Here is a 17,893-nt window from a genome sequence, read left to right as displayed (position 1 = left end):
GCTCAGGATTTGCCTATGCACAACGTTTTAAATTTGGCAATGTTTAGGAAAACCAATGTAACATTACCAGGGTCAAGATCAGTGCTGAGCCCCTCATAAGACATTCAAGATTTCTCTTAAAATTCCTACTGAAATTTGGCTTTCTTTTAATCATGTTTGAATCTGCACCAAATGACACACACTTCCTATTAGAAAAGTGTTTGTGACTGACAGAATAAATGAACTCCTTTCTGAGTAAGTGACTTTTAAAACGAAGATGATCATCCTATAGCCTTAGTTTTGGTTGCCAATGCAAATGAGTCAGAGGACTTGGCTTTAGACACTGAGTTAATTGTGTAACTCTACAACGGAAAATGCCATTGGAGAGCACTTGCTGACCTCACAGTTGAAAAAAACTATTTAAAAGATGTGCAAACCAGATGTTTCAGTCACATTTCAGCCGCTGCTCTGAGAATTTATCGTGAGCAGCCTCTGCCGGGCTGTTAACTTCACTGTAACTGAAGATATGATCATCTTAATTTACTTATTCGTCTTGCTGTGGGAAGAGGCTCAAGGATGGGGATTCAAGAATGGAATTTTTCATAACTCCATATGGCTTGGTAAGAAACTTCACTCATAAGCTTCTTGCTGGGAATGTCAACTCTTTGAAACCATGAAAGAGTGAATCAAAGAAAAATTTTAATCTGATTCAGGCTGTTTTCAAAGAAAATGCTTAGGAAAGAGAGCCATTGAAATACCATTTGAAAATAAAAGTGTGCATGCCTTCTAAAATTTAAAAATAGCTCTGTATAAAATGAATTGTTTCACAGAAAATAGGTTAAGATTTATATTTCTTATGAAAGTGTATTTTAAAATTCTTCAAAGCGGATGTGATAGCATAGTGAGAAGTTTTCTTTAGCAAACTAAAATCACTAATATATTAGTTTGTTTTTATTTCAATTGCATTTGCAGTCAGATTTCAAATAAAGTGGAATATGCAAAAATTTTGTAGTCATTGTTTTATGTACTCTGAGCTGTAGGGTATGTCTTAATTTTTCCAAATACCTTTCAACTATTTTAAGAAAGCCAACTTGCAATATAGAAAAAAAAATGAAAAAGTTTTCTACTTATGAATGCACTCTTACCATTTGCTTCTTTTTGTTACTGTTCTGCTATTCATATAAATACTTTTCTAACCCTTTTGTTAAACAAGGAGTTTCTTTTGTTGTTCTGTTTTGCTAAATGTAAGTAATGACATAGGCCAAACGGCACAGATAAACAATAGGAAAAAATTTAAAAAGCCAAAATACACAAAATGCTAAACACTCTTTATAGTACTGTAAACAATACTTTAATTCATATCATACAAAAATTGATATTTTTTACATTCATTATTGTGTTTAATAGAGAAAAATTTGAATTGCTTGGGGGTAAAAATGACAGATTCTTAAACAGAGTAAAGAAAGAAAAAGAAAACAAAATTAACCTAGATTTTGGTTTTATGCTTGCTAAGCAGCACATGGTTGTAGATGTAGACTATTTTCCCATTCGGCTTATTTCCCCCTGGTGATAACTGTAAGCATGCGGATTTCATTAAGAAGCACAATTTGTAATGCACAGCCTTGCCGCCTTTTTTTTTTCCAGCTTGAGCCAGTGAACCAGTTTCAGTGTGATCTATTTAGCCAAGATGGGTTCTGGAATCTAGCAGAGGAATGAACAAACCTCTTTGTTTATGTTCATTGCATACAATCCAACTGAGGAAATATATACATATTTGTCAGAAATGGAAAAAAAAGCACAAAGCTAATAGGAAATTAAACCCATACAGATAAACTGAAATGTTATCAAACTCTCTAGTGATCAAGTAATTTGGACTTTTTTAAGCGTTAGTGTATATTACAAAAATATAAACCTACTATAGAAGTTCTGCCCCAGAGAAAGAAGCAAATCCAAATCTTTGTTAATAGTATGCTGCAAATCTGAGGCTCAGAATAATTGCAAAGTGCTTCAATCTGGGACAAATTATTGACCAGTCAGCCTAGCACAAATCGTTTACACTTGGTTGGGTCCATATAATGTTAGAAACTATTTAGGAAGGAAAGAGAATTGGATTAGAAGGCAGAAATCTGTCAGCAACTATCAAGAACAGGACACTTTTAACTCTGATATCTTCTGCTTCCTTAAATTGTAATTTAAAAACAGAACAAAACAAAAAAAAACCTAAAGCACAAGAGATTTTGATTAGTTTACATGAATCATGAACATTAAAAATATACAAATATCAATTCTTTTCAGCCTCTGTTCTGAATCTGGACAAGGGAAAGGGATAACAACATTACCTGAGCTCTTCTTATAGGACAGGAGCTGGTTTTACCCCCATTTGACAGAAGGAGAAATCGAGGCTCAGGCGGTGATTTATACAAGGTCACATAATGCCTTCATGGTAGGACCAGCTGTGGAAACCAGAGTCAACTCACTACTGTTACAACTTAGTGAAAAAAATAAAATAAAAAAAAAAATATATATATATATATATATATATATATATATATAAATTTTCAGCTTTAAAAAGTAATTGACTATTGATTTAAAAATTATTAAGATGTTAGTGATTCTAAAAGATAAAACTTTTAAAATTAGGATTTAATATACAAAGGCCCATCTTAATAGGTTAAAATTCTGAACTGAGGAGTAGTTTAAAATAAAAGCCTTGTTTAAAATTTCCAAGTACAAACATCAAGAGTTCTCTGTACTTGCTCATCAAGCAAGACACTGGGAACTTTGGTGCTCTTTGAGGGAAGAAAAATGTAGAATATTAACATTTAGCAAATTAAATTGAAAATGATAACGCACACATTTTTTCTATTTCAGTTACTAATTTAACCTAGGGGCATACTACCACTCAGTGATATCACTAGTCCTTTTTATTTTATCTTGAGACAGAGTCTTGCTAAATTGCCCAGGCTGGCCTCCAACTTGAGATCCTCCTGCCTCAGCCTCCTGAGAGTTATTATCTTATTACTCGAAAAGTATCAGCATGTACCAAAAGTTTTTTTAAAAAAATTACCAGGGCGGGGGAGATTTTAAATTATTTTCTTTAAAAAAATCTATTAATTTTTTTCCCCTGCAAACATCATATTTTAATTTTGGAGTAAAATATGGAAGAAATCAGATTGAGAAAGCTTGTAACACATTAAAATAATTCCTACAATTTTTTTTTTCAAATAAGGATTCTTACTTTATATTCTTGGGGAACAGATACAATATTAACAGCTTTAAAAATTAACAATCTTTATTACAATATGTAAGTAAATTAGGCATGAATCCTTTTTCTATCAAATGTCTTAGTGTTTTAAGTATTTACAGATAAAGATAACACACATAACCCACTATTGTCCCATTTTCTTGAGGATGGGACTTGATCTACCCTGCTTAGCAAAATACCTCATGGTATTTGCTCAAAATAACCAAACTGGAAATTAGTGGAAGTTTACTGAGACTTCGCCATAGGAAGGACACTTGGGCGGTAGGTGATTTGCAAAAGGGAAGACATCTTGACTGGGTATGATTTGATTCTGCTGGTATTCTTGGATCTATGAGCATCAAACTGACTAAGGTGTTCTGTGTGTGACAGATAGGCCTTTACCATATAACAAAGAGCAGGGTCCTCTGGAATCTAGAAAAGCAGGGAACATGCCACACACCATCTCTCACTGAATTGTAGCAGTGTCAACTTTAGTTTGGGAAGAACATTGAATTGGACTGAACTGTGTTTCTTAATAGCACTGGATTTATGTTTTGCTGCGTGCCAAGGAATATACATTCTTGTTGGGAATGGTCTTAATGGTGGCTGACTGCACAGGTTAGGGTAGACATACTTAACTATAATCTGGCAGAACCATAATCTGGTAGAACTATTAGGGCTAACTTTATGACTATTGTCTTTGGAATCTCTTCACATGGTTTCTATGGCAGAAGGTACTCCAACTTAAAAACAATCCATTTAAACAATGATCTATTGGAAGACAACTCATGTATGACTTAACACTGCCTAAAATATGTTAGAAACAGCATGTGAACTAGAAAAAAAAAAAAAAAACCAAACAAGGAAGTGAGGGACTAACTGGCAGTTAAATATGCCCAATTTTTCTTTAGTGTGTTCGAATCTATTTTCCTTTTCCTTAACCAAGTATTCATTTGCTTTGGACTCTTGTAGTTTTTAATTTATTTACTAAGCTCTCAATTATATCACCTTAGTCATTTCCCTCACGTGGATATTTTGGCTTCTTTTCTCCATAATTTGTAAGCCTACATAATGGATCCATTTTCATTGGTTTCTTTGGCCTTCACTCATTTTTTTCTTACCTGTTGCTTACTTTTCCAAGTTTTTAGGGCTTAAAGCCAAAAGAAATAGAAACTTTATCACTTAATGATAATGTAGAAATACAATCTTGTTTAAAATTAAAAAAAGAAAGAAAGAGAGAGAGAAAGAAAGAAAGAAACCAAACTTTCTTTCTGGTTATCATGTCAGAAACAATCCAGCCTCATGTTTTTTTTTATGTCCCCAAATTTCCCTTTATTCATATTTTTTCCCAAAGCTTTCTAATAATAAAAACAGCTACCCAAAGCAGCTGACCTAGAATGTTCTTTGGCAGGAACAATAGTTGAAGTAATCTTTCAGCTAAGGCAAAATTCCCTGTTCCGCAAGAATGGATAAGAGTGTATTGATGACATTTTGTGATTTCACAGAACAAGCAGCGGGCGTATACCACAGAGAAGCCCGGTCTGGCAAGTACAAGCTCACCTACGCAGAAGCTAAGGCGGTGTGTGAATTTGAGGGCGGTCGTCTTGCCACCTACAAGCAGCTAGAGGCAGCCAGAAAAATTGGTAACTCATTTAGTATTGATTTTTCTTCTTTTTCAGCCTTGGGGGAAAACAATTCACCTTTCCTATGACACTCAGTGAGTCTCCTCTTGCAAGTACTTTTGGATAGTTCTCTAGCACCCAGGACATCTTTGCTGTTTGGTTTCTCCTCTTCTCTCCACCTAGAGCCAGAAGGGCTCTAGAAGCCTCTTACTTGGGGTTACAGTTCAGTGAGAACTAATAAACATCAAAAGAAAATGAAAACTTTATTTTCTCAATATCATTTAAATTTCTCATTACTTTTAATGTAATTGCTATTCATTTTTTTAAATATTTTTTTTTAGTTATACATGGGCACAATACCTTCATTTTTTTTTTTTTAATGTAGTGCTGAGGATGGAACCCAGTGTCTCATGTGTGCTAGGCTAGCACTCTACCACTAAGCCACAACCCTAGTCCCGCTATTCATTTTCAATATTTTTCTAACTTTTGACTTCTTATGGGTTTCCTCAGCTAGTAAATGATGCTACTACATTGAGTTTTACAAAGAAATTTACTTTATAGGAGAAATATTGAATTTAGAGACTTTTTTCCCAATATTTTTAACATTAAATGAAAGACTGCATTTGTACTACAGAATTGAAAGCTATGAGGAAAAGGTAAGCAGATTGCAAAATGTCAGGAGAAACTTGGAAAGTAAAAAAAAAAAAAAAAAAAAAGAATATCTGGTAAAAAAAAAAAAATTGCTGGGCCAAGTGATACAGACCTGTAATCCGAGCTACTCAGAAGGTTGAGGCAGGAGGATCACACATTGGAGGCCAGCCTGAGCAATTTAGTGAGGCCCTGTCTCAAAACAAAAATTTTAAAAGGCTGAAAGTGTAGCTCAGTGGTAGAGCGTTTGCCTCGAATGCATGAGGTCCTGAGTTTGATCCCCAGCATTGCAAAAACTAACTAAATAAATAGGGCTGGAAGTGTAGCTCAGTGGTAGTACACACTGAGCATACACTGGTAGTGTACACTGGAAGTGTAGCTAAATAGATAAAAAGGCTGGAAGTGTAGCTCAGGGGTAGAGCACTCCTGGGTTCAATTCCCGGTACCACAAAAGAAAAAGGAAGGAAGGAAGAAAGGAAGGTAGATAGGGAGGTCTCACAATTATAGAGCTACTTTCTTCTTTGAAAAAGGGTGGGGAGAGGCAGTGCTGCTGTCATCTCTCTTGGGCTTGTAGGAGAATGGACCACACCCATCAGAACTCCTTTACTGACAGGAAAATGCCTGTCAAACTTATGCTATTGTATAATAACAGTGATATACAGTTATCCCACAATATCAGAGAGAAATTGGTTCCAGGATTCTATGGATCCCAAGGATGAAGTATTTTCACCTAACACATGCACATCCTCCCATCAATTTTATTTACTTACTTATTAATTATTTTGCTACGCTGGGGATCAAACTCAGAGCCTTGTACATGCTGGGCAAGAATTCTACCACTGAGCTACATCCCCTTCCCTCATATATTTTAAATCATCCTAGATTACTCATAACATCTAATACCATGTAAATGCTTTGTAAATAGTTACACAATATTGTTTAGGAAATAATGACAAGAAATAAGTGTGTACTTGTTCAATACAGACACAATTTAAAATTTTTTTTTATTTTTTGGTGGACACAATATCTTTATTTTGTTTATTTATTTTTATGTAGTACTGAGGATGGAACCCAGTGCCTCACATGTGCAAGGCAAGCCCTCCGCTACTGAGCCACAACCCCAGCCCCTGAGACACAATTTTTTTAAAAAAGAGATTTTTGCCATTGGGGTGGTGCACACCTGTAATCCCAGCCACTCAGGAGGCTGAGACAGGAGGATCATGAGTTCAAAGACAGCCTCACTAATTTAGTAAGGTCCTAAGCAACTTAGTAAGACACTGTCTCTAAATAAAATAAATTTTTAAAAAAGGGCTGGGAATGTGGCTCAGTGCTCCTGAGTTCAATCCCTGTTACCAAAGAGAGAGAGAGAGAGAGAAATTTTGATTGCCCAGTTGGTTGAGTGCACAGATGCAGAATCTATGTACTTGAAGGGTCATCAGTAAAAGTATCCTCTCAGATACCCCAAAGCCTTCCCAGATAACAGCTCAAGGCTATGTGGGGCAAAGGAACTGTCATGGTGGACACCAAGGCCATAGTCTTGATGATCCTTCCTGGACCTCTAGTAACATCCTTGTTTGATGGCAGTGACAGAGTTTAAAACACCTCCAAACCTGAGCCAGGGAAACAAGGCCAAGTCTTCATTTGAAATTTGTAATAGTATTTATCATTATTCAAATTCTTTCAAATAGTACTAATATCTTAATTGATCCTGAAATAGAAAGTCATTAAATTGTCACTTGAAATTTTTTAATATGTTTCTGAATTTACAGTAATTACAGAAATTATTTAATGGTAATGGGAAAACCAGCTCTGAACCTGGAATATTTTTATGTCCATTGTATGATTTGTGGTCCATCTTATTTGTTTTTTCCTAGTAAGATCATTTTCTTGTAAAAGTAACAAGTTATATTTTATTTCTGTTCAAACTTTTTTTTTTCCTATTGCCATCCAAGGGGATATACCATTCCTGTAGGTAGTGCAATACTAGGTGGCTTCTTAGAGTGGTCAAAACAAGCTCCTATTCCATTTCCTTGCTTCAAAAATCCATTCAGTATATTGTCCAAGGATAGGGGATGTATTAAATATTAACTGGATAAAAATAGATACTGCACTTGATCTTAGCCAAGAGACATCAAGCTTTTCTTTTTTGGTGGTGGGGGGATTGAAACCACTTTACCACTGAGCCACATTCCCAGCCCTTTTTTATTTTTTACTTTGAGATAGGATCTCACTCAGTTGCCCAGGGTCTTGCTAAATTGCTGAGGCTGGCCTTGAACTTGCAATCTACCTGCCTCAGCTTCTCAAGTTTCAGGGACTACAGGTATACACCACCATGCCTGGGCAAACTTTTTTTTTTTTTTAAGGAAATATTTTTTTCCCATTTTACATGAACTGGACTTGGGCAGTTGGGAAACTTATTGTTGGAAGTGACCCTCTTTGTTAAGGTGACTTCAGCTCAGCTGAGGAATTTACCTGTTAAGCCCATAACCCTTTCTTCTGCTTGCAGGATTTCATGTCTGTGCTGCTGGATGGATGGCCAAGGGCAGGGTTGGATATCCCATTGTGAAACCAGGGCCCAACTGTGGATTTGGAAAAACTGGAATTATTGATTACGGAGTCCGTCTCAATAGGAGTGAAAGATGGGATGCCTATTGCTTCAATCCACATGGTTTGTTAAAAATGAGCATTCGATGTTTTACAAACAAAATTACACAATAAGCAACAACAAAATAGTTATAGACTGTTCAGAGATGGTTTTAAAAAATGGCTTTTTCTTCCAGAAAAAACATTAAATTTGGTAATGATAAATATTAATAATAACTCCATTCTTAGAGTGCTTTTACTGTGCTAGTCACTGAAGTAGCCTCCTTCACCAACATGATATTCACAACTTCACTTGATATTCACAACTCTACAAGAAGTTATTGTTATTGCTGTTTTAGGAATCAAGAAATTTAAACTTTTACAGAACTTAAGTAACTTATCCAAAATCATATAATCAATAATTAGTAGGCAGGTAGGGTGAGAATTTGGGTCTTCTCTGTGCCAAGGAACTTCCTGGTTACAAAGAAGAGAAAAAAGAGAGGGGTGGAGGACCAGATTATAAATTTGTCATAATTACTTACCTACAGCAATAAAGTGAAGTGACCAAATGTTAACTGTTCAAAATTATCCCTTGGATAATGGGGAAAAGGAGACAAAATAAATAAATATTTGCTGTAATTTTCTTTTAGGGAGGAAGATTTAAATGTTTAGATTTCCAACCAAAACAACTCTCACTCTGTGATTTGGCTTAACAACTATATTCTGTAGATACTGGTTATGATTATTTATTATTATTTTTATTCATATTTTTCTTGATTGCTCAAAATATTTAATTAGAAAATTAATTCATTGTAATTTCTATAGTTATTTTTGTTTATGTTATTGGAAGAAAAAAATAGACTCTTCTTTTGGGATATTTCCCCCCAGGACAATATTACAAGTGTTATATAACATGTTACAAAGTCCTTCTGGCATATGGTCATAAACATACTTAAGTAGTGTTCCACTAGGATCCACCTTGTAAGAAATTCCATAGCACAATGGGAGAGTTACAGTGAAGTTCTAGCATATGGTTATAGAATTTATTATTTAATGACACTAATCACAAAAGAATAGTCTTTTATGTCTATAACTAACCTATATCTCAAAAGTATGTGTATTCCCAATAGAAAGAATTTTGCTTAGCGCTATGTCCTCATCTTATTTGAAACAAGATATATGTTGTTGTTTTTTTCAGTACTGAGGATTGAACCCACAGCCTCCACACAGGTGGGGCCAGTGCTCTACCATTAAGCTATCCCAGTCCTTTTAATTTTTTATTTTTAGATAGCGTCTTGCTAAATTATCCAGGCTGGCCTCAAACTCACAATTTTCCTGCTTCAGTCTTCTGGAGTATCTGGGATTGCAAGCATGCACAACCACTCTGGGTTTACAATGCATTTATAATAGGACTGTAACTTCCAAGTCACTTTTGGCATGTTTTAACATGATTTAGTCTTAGATAGTATTCTACTACTGTGTATTTAGTCCTCATGGTTAACAGTATCTAAATCTTCCTTTCCTCCTTCCCTTTTCCCCCTTTTCTTCCATATATTTAGTTTACTTTTAGATTTCGTAGAATGCTGATTATTTAGGACACGGCTTCTTGAAGGACAGTGCAAACTGCCTAAATTAGAACTAGAACAGCTCATTGAAACATAATTGGAGTGAAAAAATTATTATACTATCAAGAAATAAAGCATTATTACTTATCAAATTACCAAGTTAGAGTTGATTAAAATAAGTAATAATAAGATCGTTAAATATTCAGAAGTAGTAGCTCATTTCAAGTTTGGAATGCATGACATGATGTTGATTGACGTATTTATTTATTTATTTATTTATTTATTTTTGCCAAGGCTGGTCTCAAACTTGTGATCCTTCTGTCTCAGCCTCCCAAATCGTTGAGATTACAGGCATGCAACACCATTGCCCATGTATATTTTTTAACCAATTAATAGTCATTAGATATCCAGTCAGTTTTGCAAATCTGTCATTTTCTAAATAAGCAATGGATTAAGCAATAACCACAAAGCTAAATAGGTTTATCTAAATAAGCAACCAAATTAGTTCAGTATTTGAAATATTTCCCTAACAGACATACAACAAAAATAGAATGTATGAACAGAACAAGTCATTCCCAAAGCTGGTGATGTCATGTTTTTGAACACAGACAAACCACGTATCACATGATATTTCATGATACAGTAACATTAGCTTACATTTGCATAACGCTCATAAATTATCTTCCATATTTCATTCTCAGAATAACCCTGTGAGGTAGGCATAGTTACATTTTACTGAGGAAGAAAATGAAATATAGAATGGTCAACTAGGTCCTTGGCCATTCCATTTCTTCCCAGCCTTTCTAGGATCCTGTTCAGATTAAGCCTTAGGAAGATAAATTCCCTTAACTGCTATAGTATTAAGTATTTTTAAACAGTTTTTAAATTATTTATTTATTTATTTAGTCTGAGGATTGAACGCAAAGGCACTTTACCACCAACCTATATTCCCAGAACTTGTTAAATATTTTATGTTGAAACATGATCTTGCTAAAGTAGCAAGACTTGTAACCTTCCTTCCTCAGCCTCCAGAGTCACTGCAATTACAGGCCTGTGCTACCAGTCTGGGCTCTAACACAATGTTTTTAAAATTGCTATTTTAAAGGAGAATATTCTTGGAAAAAACCTTTAGTTCATATATTTAAAATAAATATATCTTCAAATGCTACCCACACAGGTTATTTTTTGAGTTTCCAGCTTCTACCTTTTTTTTTTTTTTTAATCCTGGATACTAAAAACTTAACTGATAGGGCATTAAAATTAAGTTCCACTACAGTCTTCTCTCTGGGTCATATTGCAAACCCACTAGTTCTGAAAAATATTTTTATTTGTTCTTTTTCTATTTTGGTTTGCTTGTTTTTCTTATGACAGGTTATATGACATACTGAAATTTATAAGATGAATGACTTGGAAAAAACAAACATGAATATCTCCATCAAATTCACAAGTATTAGGATTTCAATGTTGGTTTAAAACCAGTATGGTTTTAAAAGAGCCTGGCACAGTGGTGCATGCCTATAATCCCAGCAAATTGGGAAGCTGAGGCAGGAGGATATCAAGTTCGAGATCAGCCTGGACAACTTATTGAGACCCTGTCTCAAAATAAAACATAAAAGGGACAGGGTGGGTATAGCTCAGTGGTAAAGTACCCTTGGGTTCAGTCCCCAGTAACAAAATAAAAACAAATCCCCTAACTATAGACAGTACAGAATGAAGGCTATGGATGTAGCTCAGTGGTATAGTGTGAACTTAGCCTGCACGAGAACTTGGGTTCAATACCCAGCACCAAAAAATAAATTTAAAAAAAGTTACAGAATGATTATAAATTATTCCCTTTTATTGGATTGAGTCACTGTTATGGTGCCTTATGATTCTAAAATTCTATAATAATTTTCCACACAAAACTTAGAGGACCCATTATTCTAAGTGAGTACCTGAAGACAGTTGTGACAACCACAGAACAGGAAAAAAAAAAAAAAAAAGAATCTCACCTTGTTGAGCGGGATGTGGTGGTGCAGACCCACAATCTGGGTACTCTGGAGGCTGAGGAAGGAGGATTGTAACTTCAAGGCCAGACTAGGCAATTTGGCAAGACTCTGTCTCAAAGTAAAATGTTAGAAAAGGATTGGGAAAGGGGAGGTACTGGGGAATTAAATTAAATAGAACAATTCTATTGTTCTATTGTGTGCATTGTAGGAATATATAACAGTAAATCTCAGTATTATATGTAGTAATAATGCACCAATAAATCTTTTTACAAAATAAAAGTAGAAAAAGGGCTGAGGATGTAGTTTAGGGGCACAGCACTTGCTGAAGGCCCTGCATCCAATACCCAGTAATAGAAAATAAATAAATCACTACCATCTTGATTAGGCTGCTGGTAAGATGGGTGTATACATATATTTGGCAAAATGCATAAAAGTAGGCTGAATGTGGTGGTGCACCCCTGTAATCCTAGCAACTTGGGAGGTCAAGGCAGGAGAATTGTGAGTACAAAGTCAGCTTCAACAACTTTGCAAGGCCCTAAGCAACTCAACGAGACTCTGTCTCTAAATAAAATATTAAAAAGGGCTGGGGATGTGTCTGAGTGTCTCAGTGGTTAAGCAATCCATAGTACCAAAATAAATAAATAAACAAAAGATGTGCACTTTAGGGCTGGGGTTGTAGCTCAGTGGTAGTGTGCTTGCCTAGCACATGTGAGGCACTGGGTTCGATCCTCAGCACCACATTAAAAAAAAAAATGAATAAAATAAAGGCATTGTGTCCCCCCCCAAAAAAAGATGTAAAGATGTACACTTTATGCCTTAAAAGATTTTTTTATAAAGTAAAAATGAAAACAGAAACACAATTAAATTACCATTTTTCCTGCTATTTTTACTTTTTAAAAAATCACAAATACTTCATGTTCATTTTAGGTAACTGAGAAACTTTTTGTTTGTTTGTTTGTTTTTAAAATAATTTTTATTTTTTAAAAGTAAATTGTACATTACAGGAAAAAAAAACACACACACAAGCAAAGAAAAAAGTCATCCAGTCACAAGAAGCTTATTTGGACGTGTTCCTCTAGGTTGTGTGCATATATACACAATATCCCATTTTGTGTGATTGAGATTGTGGTGTGTATCATGCTTTTCCACACCTCATGAATATTCATCAATTCAAAACCCTGAAGCTACATGAGTATTTTTTGATAACCAAGAATACACTACACCAACTTTCTTGGGGACAAATTTTCACTGAAGACAGAAATGGCAACAGGCCTCTAGATAGACATATTGGCAGAGTTACAACTAAAACAATTCATTCCCTTAATGCTCAATTTAAAATGAAACAGCAACAGAATACACCAAGCTTGTTTCATTAACAGATTTCTACTACTAAAATATTAGCAAGAATGCATGTTCCCGGTAACTGAGAAACTTTTAATGAAAAAAATATATTTATTCTTTAGCTATATGCATACATAATATGCTATAGGTACTATATATTAAGCAATTTCTTTAGTATTTCATAAAGAGTAATAAATAATGTCTAAGAAGGAAGTATTATTTTTAAATAAGGATAATTACCTTCCTAAGGCTTTCTTTTCTTTTCTTTTCAATTTCAGCAAAGGAATGTGGTGGTGTCTTTACAGATCCAAAGCAAATTTTTAAATCTCCAGGTTTCCCAAATGAGTATGAAGATAACCAGGTATGCTACTGGCACATTAGACTCAAGTATGGTCAGCGTATTCACCTGAGTTTTTTGGACTTTGACATTGAAGATGACCCAGGTTGCTTGGCTGACTATGTTGAAATATATGACAGTTATGATGACATCCATGGCTTTGTGGGAAGGTACGTGTGTTTCTGCATACAGGAAGTTCAGTGAGTGCTCAGTATTACTTGTTGCTTCTTTAATTTTTTTTTCTCAGCATATAATATTGATTTTCCAATATTTCTACTCTTTGATAACATCACATTCTTTTTCAACTAAGATTTTTCTTAGTTGACTGCTACAGGTACTTATTATTAAAATATGATAATAGCATTTTGATTAATTTATTAATGTATTTAAAAACTCATGATTTGACTAACAATAGGAAAAGAGAGATGTTAGTTGAAGAATTTGTTGGGGTTATTAAGTGTTCTAATTCCTGTCAACCTCCTAAAAATGATTATAAATTCAGCAATTGTTGCCTTTCTCCTTGTAAAAGGCCTTGTGATAAGTATTATGAATGCAAAGTAAATTAGCAAAGAATAGCCCCTTCCCTTTTACAATTTAGCTAAATGTACAATGTATGTCTTATTTAAAATAGATTTCTTTGCCATAAAAAAACAAGTGCTCCCTTCCGCAATATTTTTTTCGTGTTTTTCTAATACAGGGAACAAAATATCATGAGACATAAATATACAATTAAGTGTTTTATATGTGTATGTCCCCACTTAATAACTCATTTTTTATTCTTTCTTTGTATTGTTTGTTTTATCAGTGCTGGGGATCAAACACAGGGCCTCATACATACTAGGCAAGCACTTTATTACTGAGCAACATCCCCAACCACAGTAACCATTATTTTAGACTCTCCAGCCTGGCGTGGTAGCCCAGTGGCTCAGGAGGCTGGGGCAGGAGAATTGGCAAGTTTGAGACCAGCTTTAGCAATTTAGCAAGGCCCTAAGCAACTTAGCAAGACTTGTCTCAAAATAAAAAAGGCTGGGAATCTGGCTCAGTGGTTAAGTACCATGGATTCAATACCCAGTACCAAATAATAATAATAATAATAATTAATTAATTAATATTGTGAATTGATTCAAACAACAAACTTTCAACCCCTTTTCTCTCTTACAAATCCAAGTTAAAAAACAAGAAATATTTTTAAAATTATAGAAAAAATGAGCCACTGCTTAAAGGAATCAAAGAGCCACTTCAGTAACTATAAAAGATTCTTTTATGTGACCTCTTTTTTTCTAAAAATTCCCTTTCAGATACTGTGGTGATGAGCTTCCAGAAGACATCATTAGCACAGGTAATGTTTCAAGTCTAGGAGCAAGACTTTGATTTGTTTTACTACTGTATCCTTGATAGTAAAGGACCTACTAGTTATTATCACTCACTTTTTAACTTTGTATGTTGTGTGTGTGTGTGTGTAAGTGAGTGTGTGTATGTGTGTGTGTGTGTAAGTGAGTGTGTGTATGTGTGTGTGTGTGATATTAGGGATTAAACCCAGGACTTAGCACATCCTAGATAGTGCTCTACCTCTAAACAACATCCCCAGTCCTTCCTTCCTTCCTTCCTTTCTTTCTTTCTTTTTTTTCTTTTTTTGATAGTGGGGATTGAATTCATGAGCACTTAACCACTGAACCACATCCTCAGTCCTATTTTGTATTTTATTTAGAGAAAGGGTTTCACTGAGTTGCTTAGTGCCTCACTGTTGCTGCCAAGCCCTTTCTTAATTTCTTTATTTTGACACAGGGTCTCCCCCAGACTGCCCAGGCTGGCCTCAATTTGCCATCCTCCTACCTCAGCCTCAGCCTCCAAGAGTAGCTGGAATTACAAATGTGACCCACAACACCTGAGTTTTTAATGTTGAGAGAGCTGGGAACTGGGGACATAACTCAATGGTAGAACACTTGACTAACACGCCTAGCATGTGTGACACCCTGGGTTCAATCCCCAGCAACAAAAAGTAAAAATAAAAAAATAAGTAAAGTTGTGATAACTAAGGCTAGATATAGCTTGTTAGCTTGGAAACAATAAGAATTTTTTTATTTATACTTAAAGATTTATACCAACTCCTTGCACTAAAAATATATAGATCCTCTTTATTTGTAGGAAATTCAGTGAGAATATTGAATCTGCAAATCTGCGAACACTACAGTAGCCTGTAGCTTATGATTGATTTCTGGGGTTCATTTCCCAACAACGCACACACACACACACACACACACACACAGAAAACAAAAAACAAACCAAAAACCTTCTGTAGCTAAAAATAATTGTACATTACTTTTTTTACATTTTTATCTTAGAACAGCATTCCCCAGAGAATATTCTGAAGAAAAGGCTTCTGTAAAATATTTTAAATAGCAAAGGGCTTTGGGGTCAAGTTAATTTGGGAAACATTGGGTTAAACACTGTCAAACACTTTTTTTTTTTATTGGAAGACCACGGGGAACTTTTAATGTGCTGATTTGTATAGTAAATCTCAAATGGTTGAATATAATAGGCTGTTTTCCAAAATCTACTCCTCCCAAAATTATTTTGTCTTTTTCTAAGAAATATGCCTCCAGAAATGTCCTTGTAGAGGCGTACATTTTTCACAATAAGCATGATTACTCTTTAATATTATCCCAAATTGCTGTTTTCTAGTGAAGAATCTTAACTTTCTTAGAAGTCTTCATTTTTTTTTTCGTTTCTTTTTTCCATCCCCAGCACCAGTCATTGGCATTTTCATATACTCTTAGTTTTCCTCCAAGTCATAAAATTATCACAATACTTATGCAACTAAAAATACCAAAGCTACATTGAGCTGTGATTCTAAATAGTCTTTATTATTTTTTTTTTTTTTTTAGTTTTTGGTGGACACAACATCTTTGTTTGTATGTGGTGCTGAGGATCAAACCGGGGCCGCACGCATGCCAGGCGAGCGCGCTACCGCTTGAGCCACATCCCCAGCCTCTAAGTAGTCTTTAAACAGACACTTCTAGTTAACTTACTCCCACACCCAGCCTTGCAGTGCATTCAATTCTAATTTATTCATCATTATTACAAAATATGGAATGTCCTGTTCTATCCTTGAATGATTAATGCTCAAATCTTATTAATTTATTACTCTGTTGCAACCTTTCTAGAAAAGGTGATCTATTAAAACTTCTATTTATATTTCTTTTTCTACTCTTGAAAAAAATTTTAATGTTAACAGAAAGTTGAAAGGTGTCAGAGCTGCAGGAGATAATTGGTGAGGTGGTTAGGGGTTGGGGGATGGGCTGAGAATTCTATTTTTAAAAACAAACAAAGGCAAGAGATGGCACACACCAGTAATCCCAATGATTTGGGAGGCTGAGGCAGGAGGACAGCAAGTTGGAGTCCAGCCTGGGCAATTTAGCAAGACTGTGTCAAAATAAAATAAAAAGGGCTGGGGAGACAGCTCAGAGGTAGAGAGCACCAGCCTTGTATGTGTGAGGCCCTGGTACAACTCCCAGTACAAAAGAGGAAAGAAAGGGAAGGAAGGGCCACTTTTATATGAGAAAGGTGAATCTTCAAATTATGAGACCAAAAAAAAAAAAAGTAACTTTGTTCTTTTGTATGCTCCTGTCTCCATAGGAAATGTCATGACCTTGAAGTTTCTGAGTGATGCTTCAGTAACAGCAGGAGGTTTCCAAATCAAATATGTTGCAGTGGATCCTGTATCCAAATCCAGTCAAGGAAAAAATACAAGTACTACTACTGGAAATACAAACTTTTTAGCTGGAAGATTTAGCCATTTATAAAATAAAACAAAAAGGATACTCAAATTATACAATGTTACGTCTTTTGGAAACCTTTTGATCTTATTTTTGTATTATTATTGTTGTTATTGTTAATGTTTATTTATTATTTTTCTAAATGTGAAAGCAATACATAATTTTGGAGAAAATTGAAAAATACAGAAAACTTCAAATGAAAATCTCTTATACTCTTACTACATAGAGATAACTAGTGTTAACATTTTTATTTTTTTTTTTTCATTTTTTTTTACTTGTGGTATGGTATATGTATATATGTATATATGTGTGTTTGTATTTGAAGTTTGGAATCCTACTCTATGTACAGTTTTATATGCTGTTTTTCTTTAACCTTAAACTTTTTAGCCTAAGCATTTTCCCAAATCATTGTGTATTCTATAAAATCATTATTTTGAACAGCTGTAAAATTTTCCATGGTATGATTATTTCATACTTTATTTAAACCTCTCTATTGTTGGAATTTTAGATTGTTTTCATAAATATTGCTGAATAAATATTCTTGGATGTACATATTTATGTAGTTGTTTAATTTGGGGGGACAGGAATCTAGAAGTAGAAATATAGAATCAGAGATTATAATTTTTTTATTTTTTCTTTTTTGGTACAGGGAAGGGGTGCTTCACCACTGAGCTACATCCCCATACATCTCCAATAATTTTTATTTTTTGAGACAGGGTCTCATTAAGTTGATGAGTGAGGATCTTGCTAGATTGTTAAGGCTGACCTTGAAGGTGCAGTCCTCCTACACCTTCAAGTAGCTAGGATTTT

At 34.7% G+C, this 17,893-nt stretch overlaps 1 protein-coding gene, 1 long non-coding RNA gene and 1 other non-coding gene across 3 annotated transcripts; 1 reads left to right on the top strand and 2 right to left on the bottom strand.

Moving 5' to 3' along the window:
- Positions 1-444: 444 nt before the first annotated feature.
- Tnfaip6 (TNF alpha induced protein 6) lies at positions 445-17,635 on the top strand. Its single transcript, XM_046426935.2, has 6 exons — positions 445-599; positions 4,729-4,866; positions 8,000-8,161; positions 13,249-13,477; positions 14,606-14,646; positions 16,944-17,635. The coding sequence occupies exons 1-6, from the start codon at positions 506-508 to the stop codon at positions 17,108-17,110; spliced, it is 831 nt and encodes a 276-aa protein (XP_046282891.1). The 5' UTR covers positions 445-505; the 3' UTR covers positions 17,111-17,635.
- Positions 7,208-13,340, bottom strand: LOC131423502 (uncharacterized). Its single transcript, XR_009225162.1, has 3 exons — positions 13,211-13,340; positions 11,633-11,737; positions 7,208-8,072 (listed from the first exon to the last, which is right to left on the bottom strand). It is a non-coding gene; the product is annotated as an uncharacterized LOC131423502 (long non-coding RNA).
- Positions 7,444-7,633, bottom strand: LOC124080906 (U2 spliceosomal RNA). The gene has a single exon (XR_006847902.1). It is a non-coding gene; the product is annotated as a U2 spliceosomal RNA (small nuclear RNA).
- Positions 17,636-17,893: the final 258 nt, after the last annotated feature.

The sequence above is a fragment of the Marmota monax genome, unplaced genomic scaffold (assembly GCF_021218885.2).
Source record: "Marmota monax isolate L192 unplaced genomic scaffold, Marmota_monax_Labrador192_F-V1.1 WCK01_AAM20220418_F8-fsc00048, whole genome shotgun sequence".
Classification (NCBI taxonomy): Eukaryota; Metazoa; Chordata; class Mammalia; order Rodentia; family Sciuridae; genus Marmota; species Marmota monax.
The sequence above is the reverse complement of the archived record's forward strand: the minus strand, read 5'-3'. Positions and strand labels throughout refer to the sequence as shown.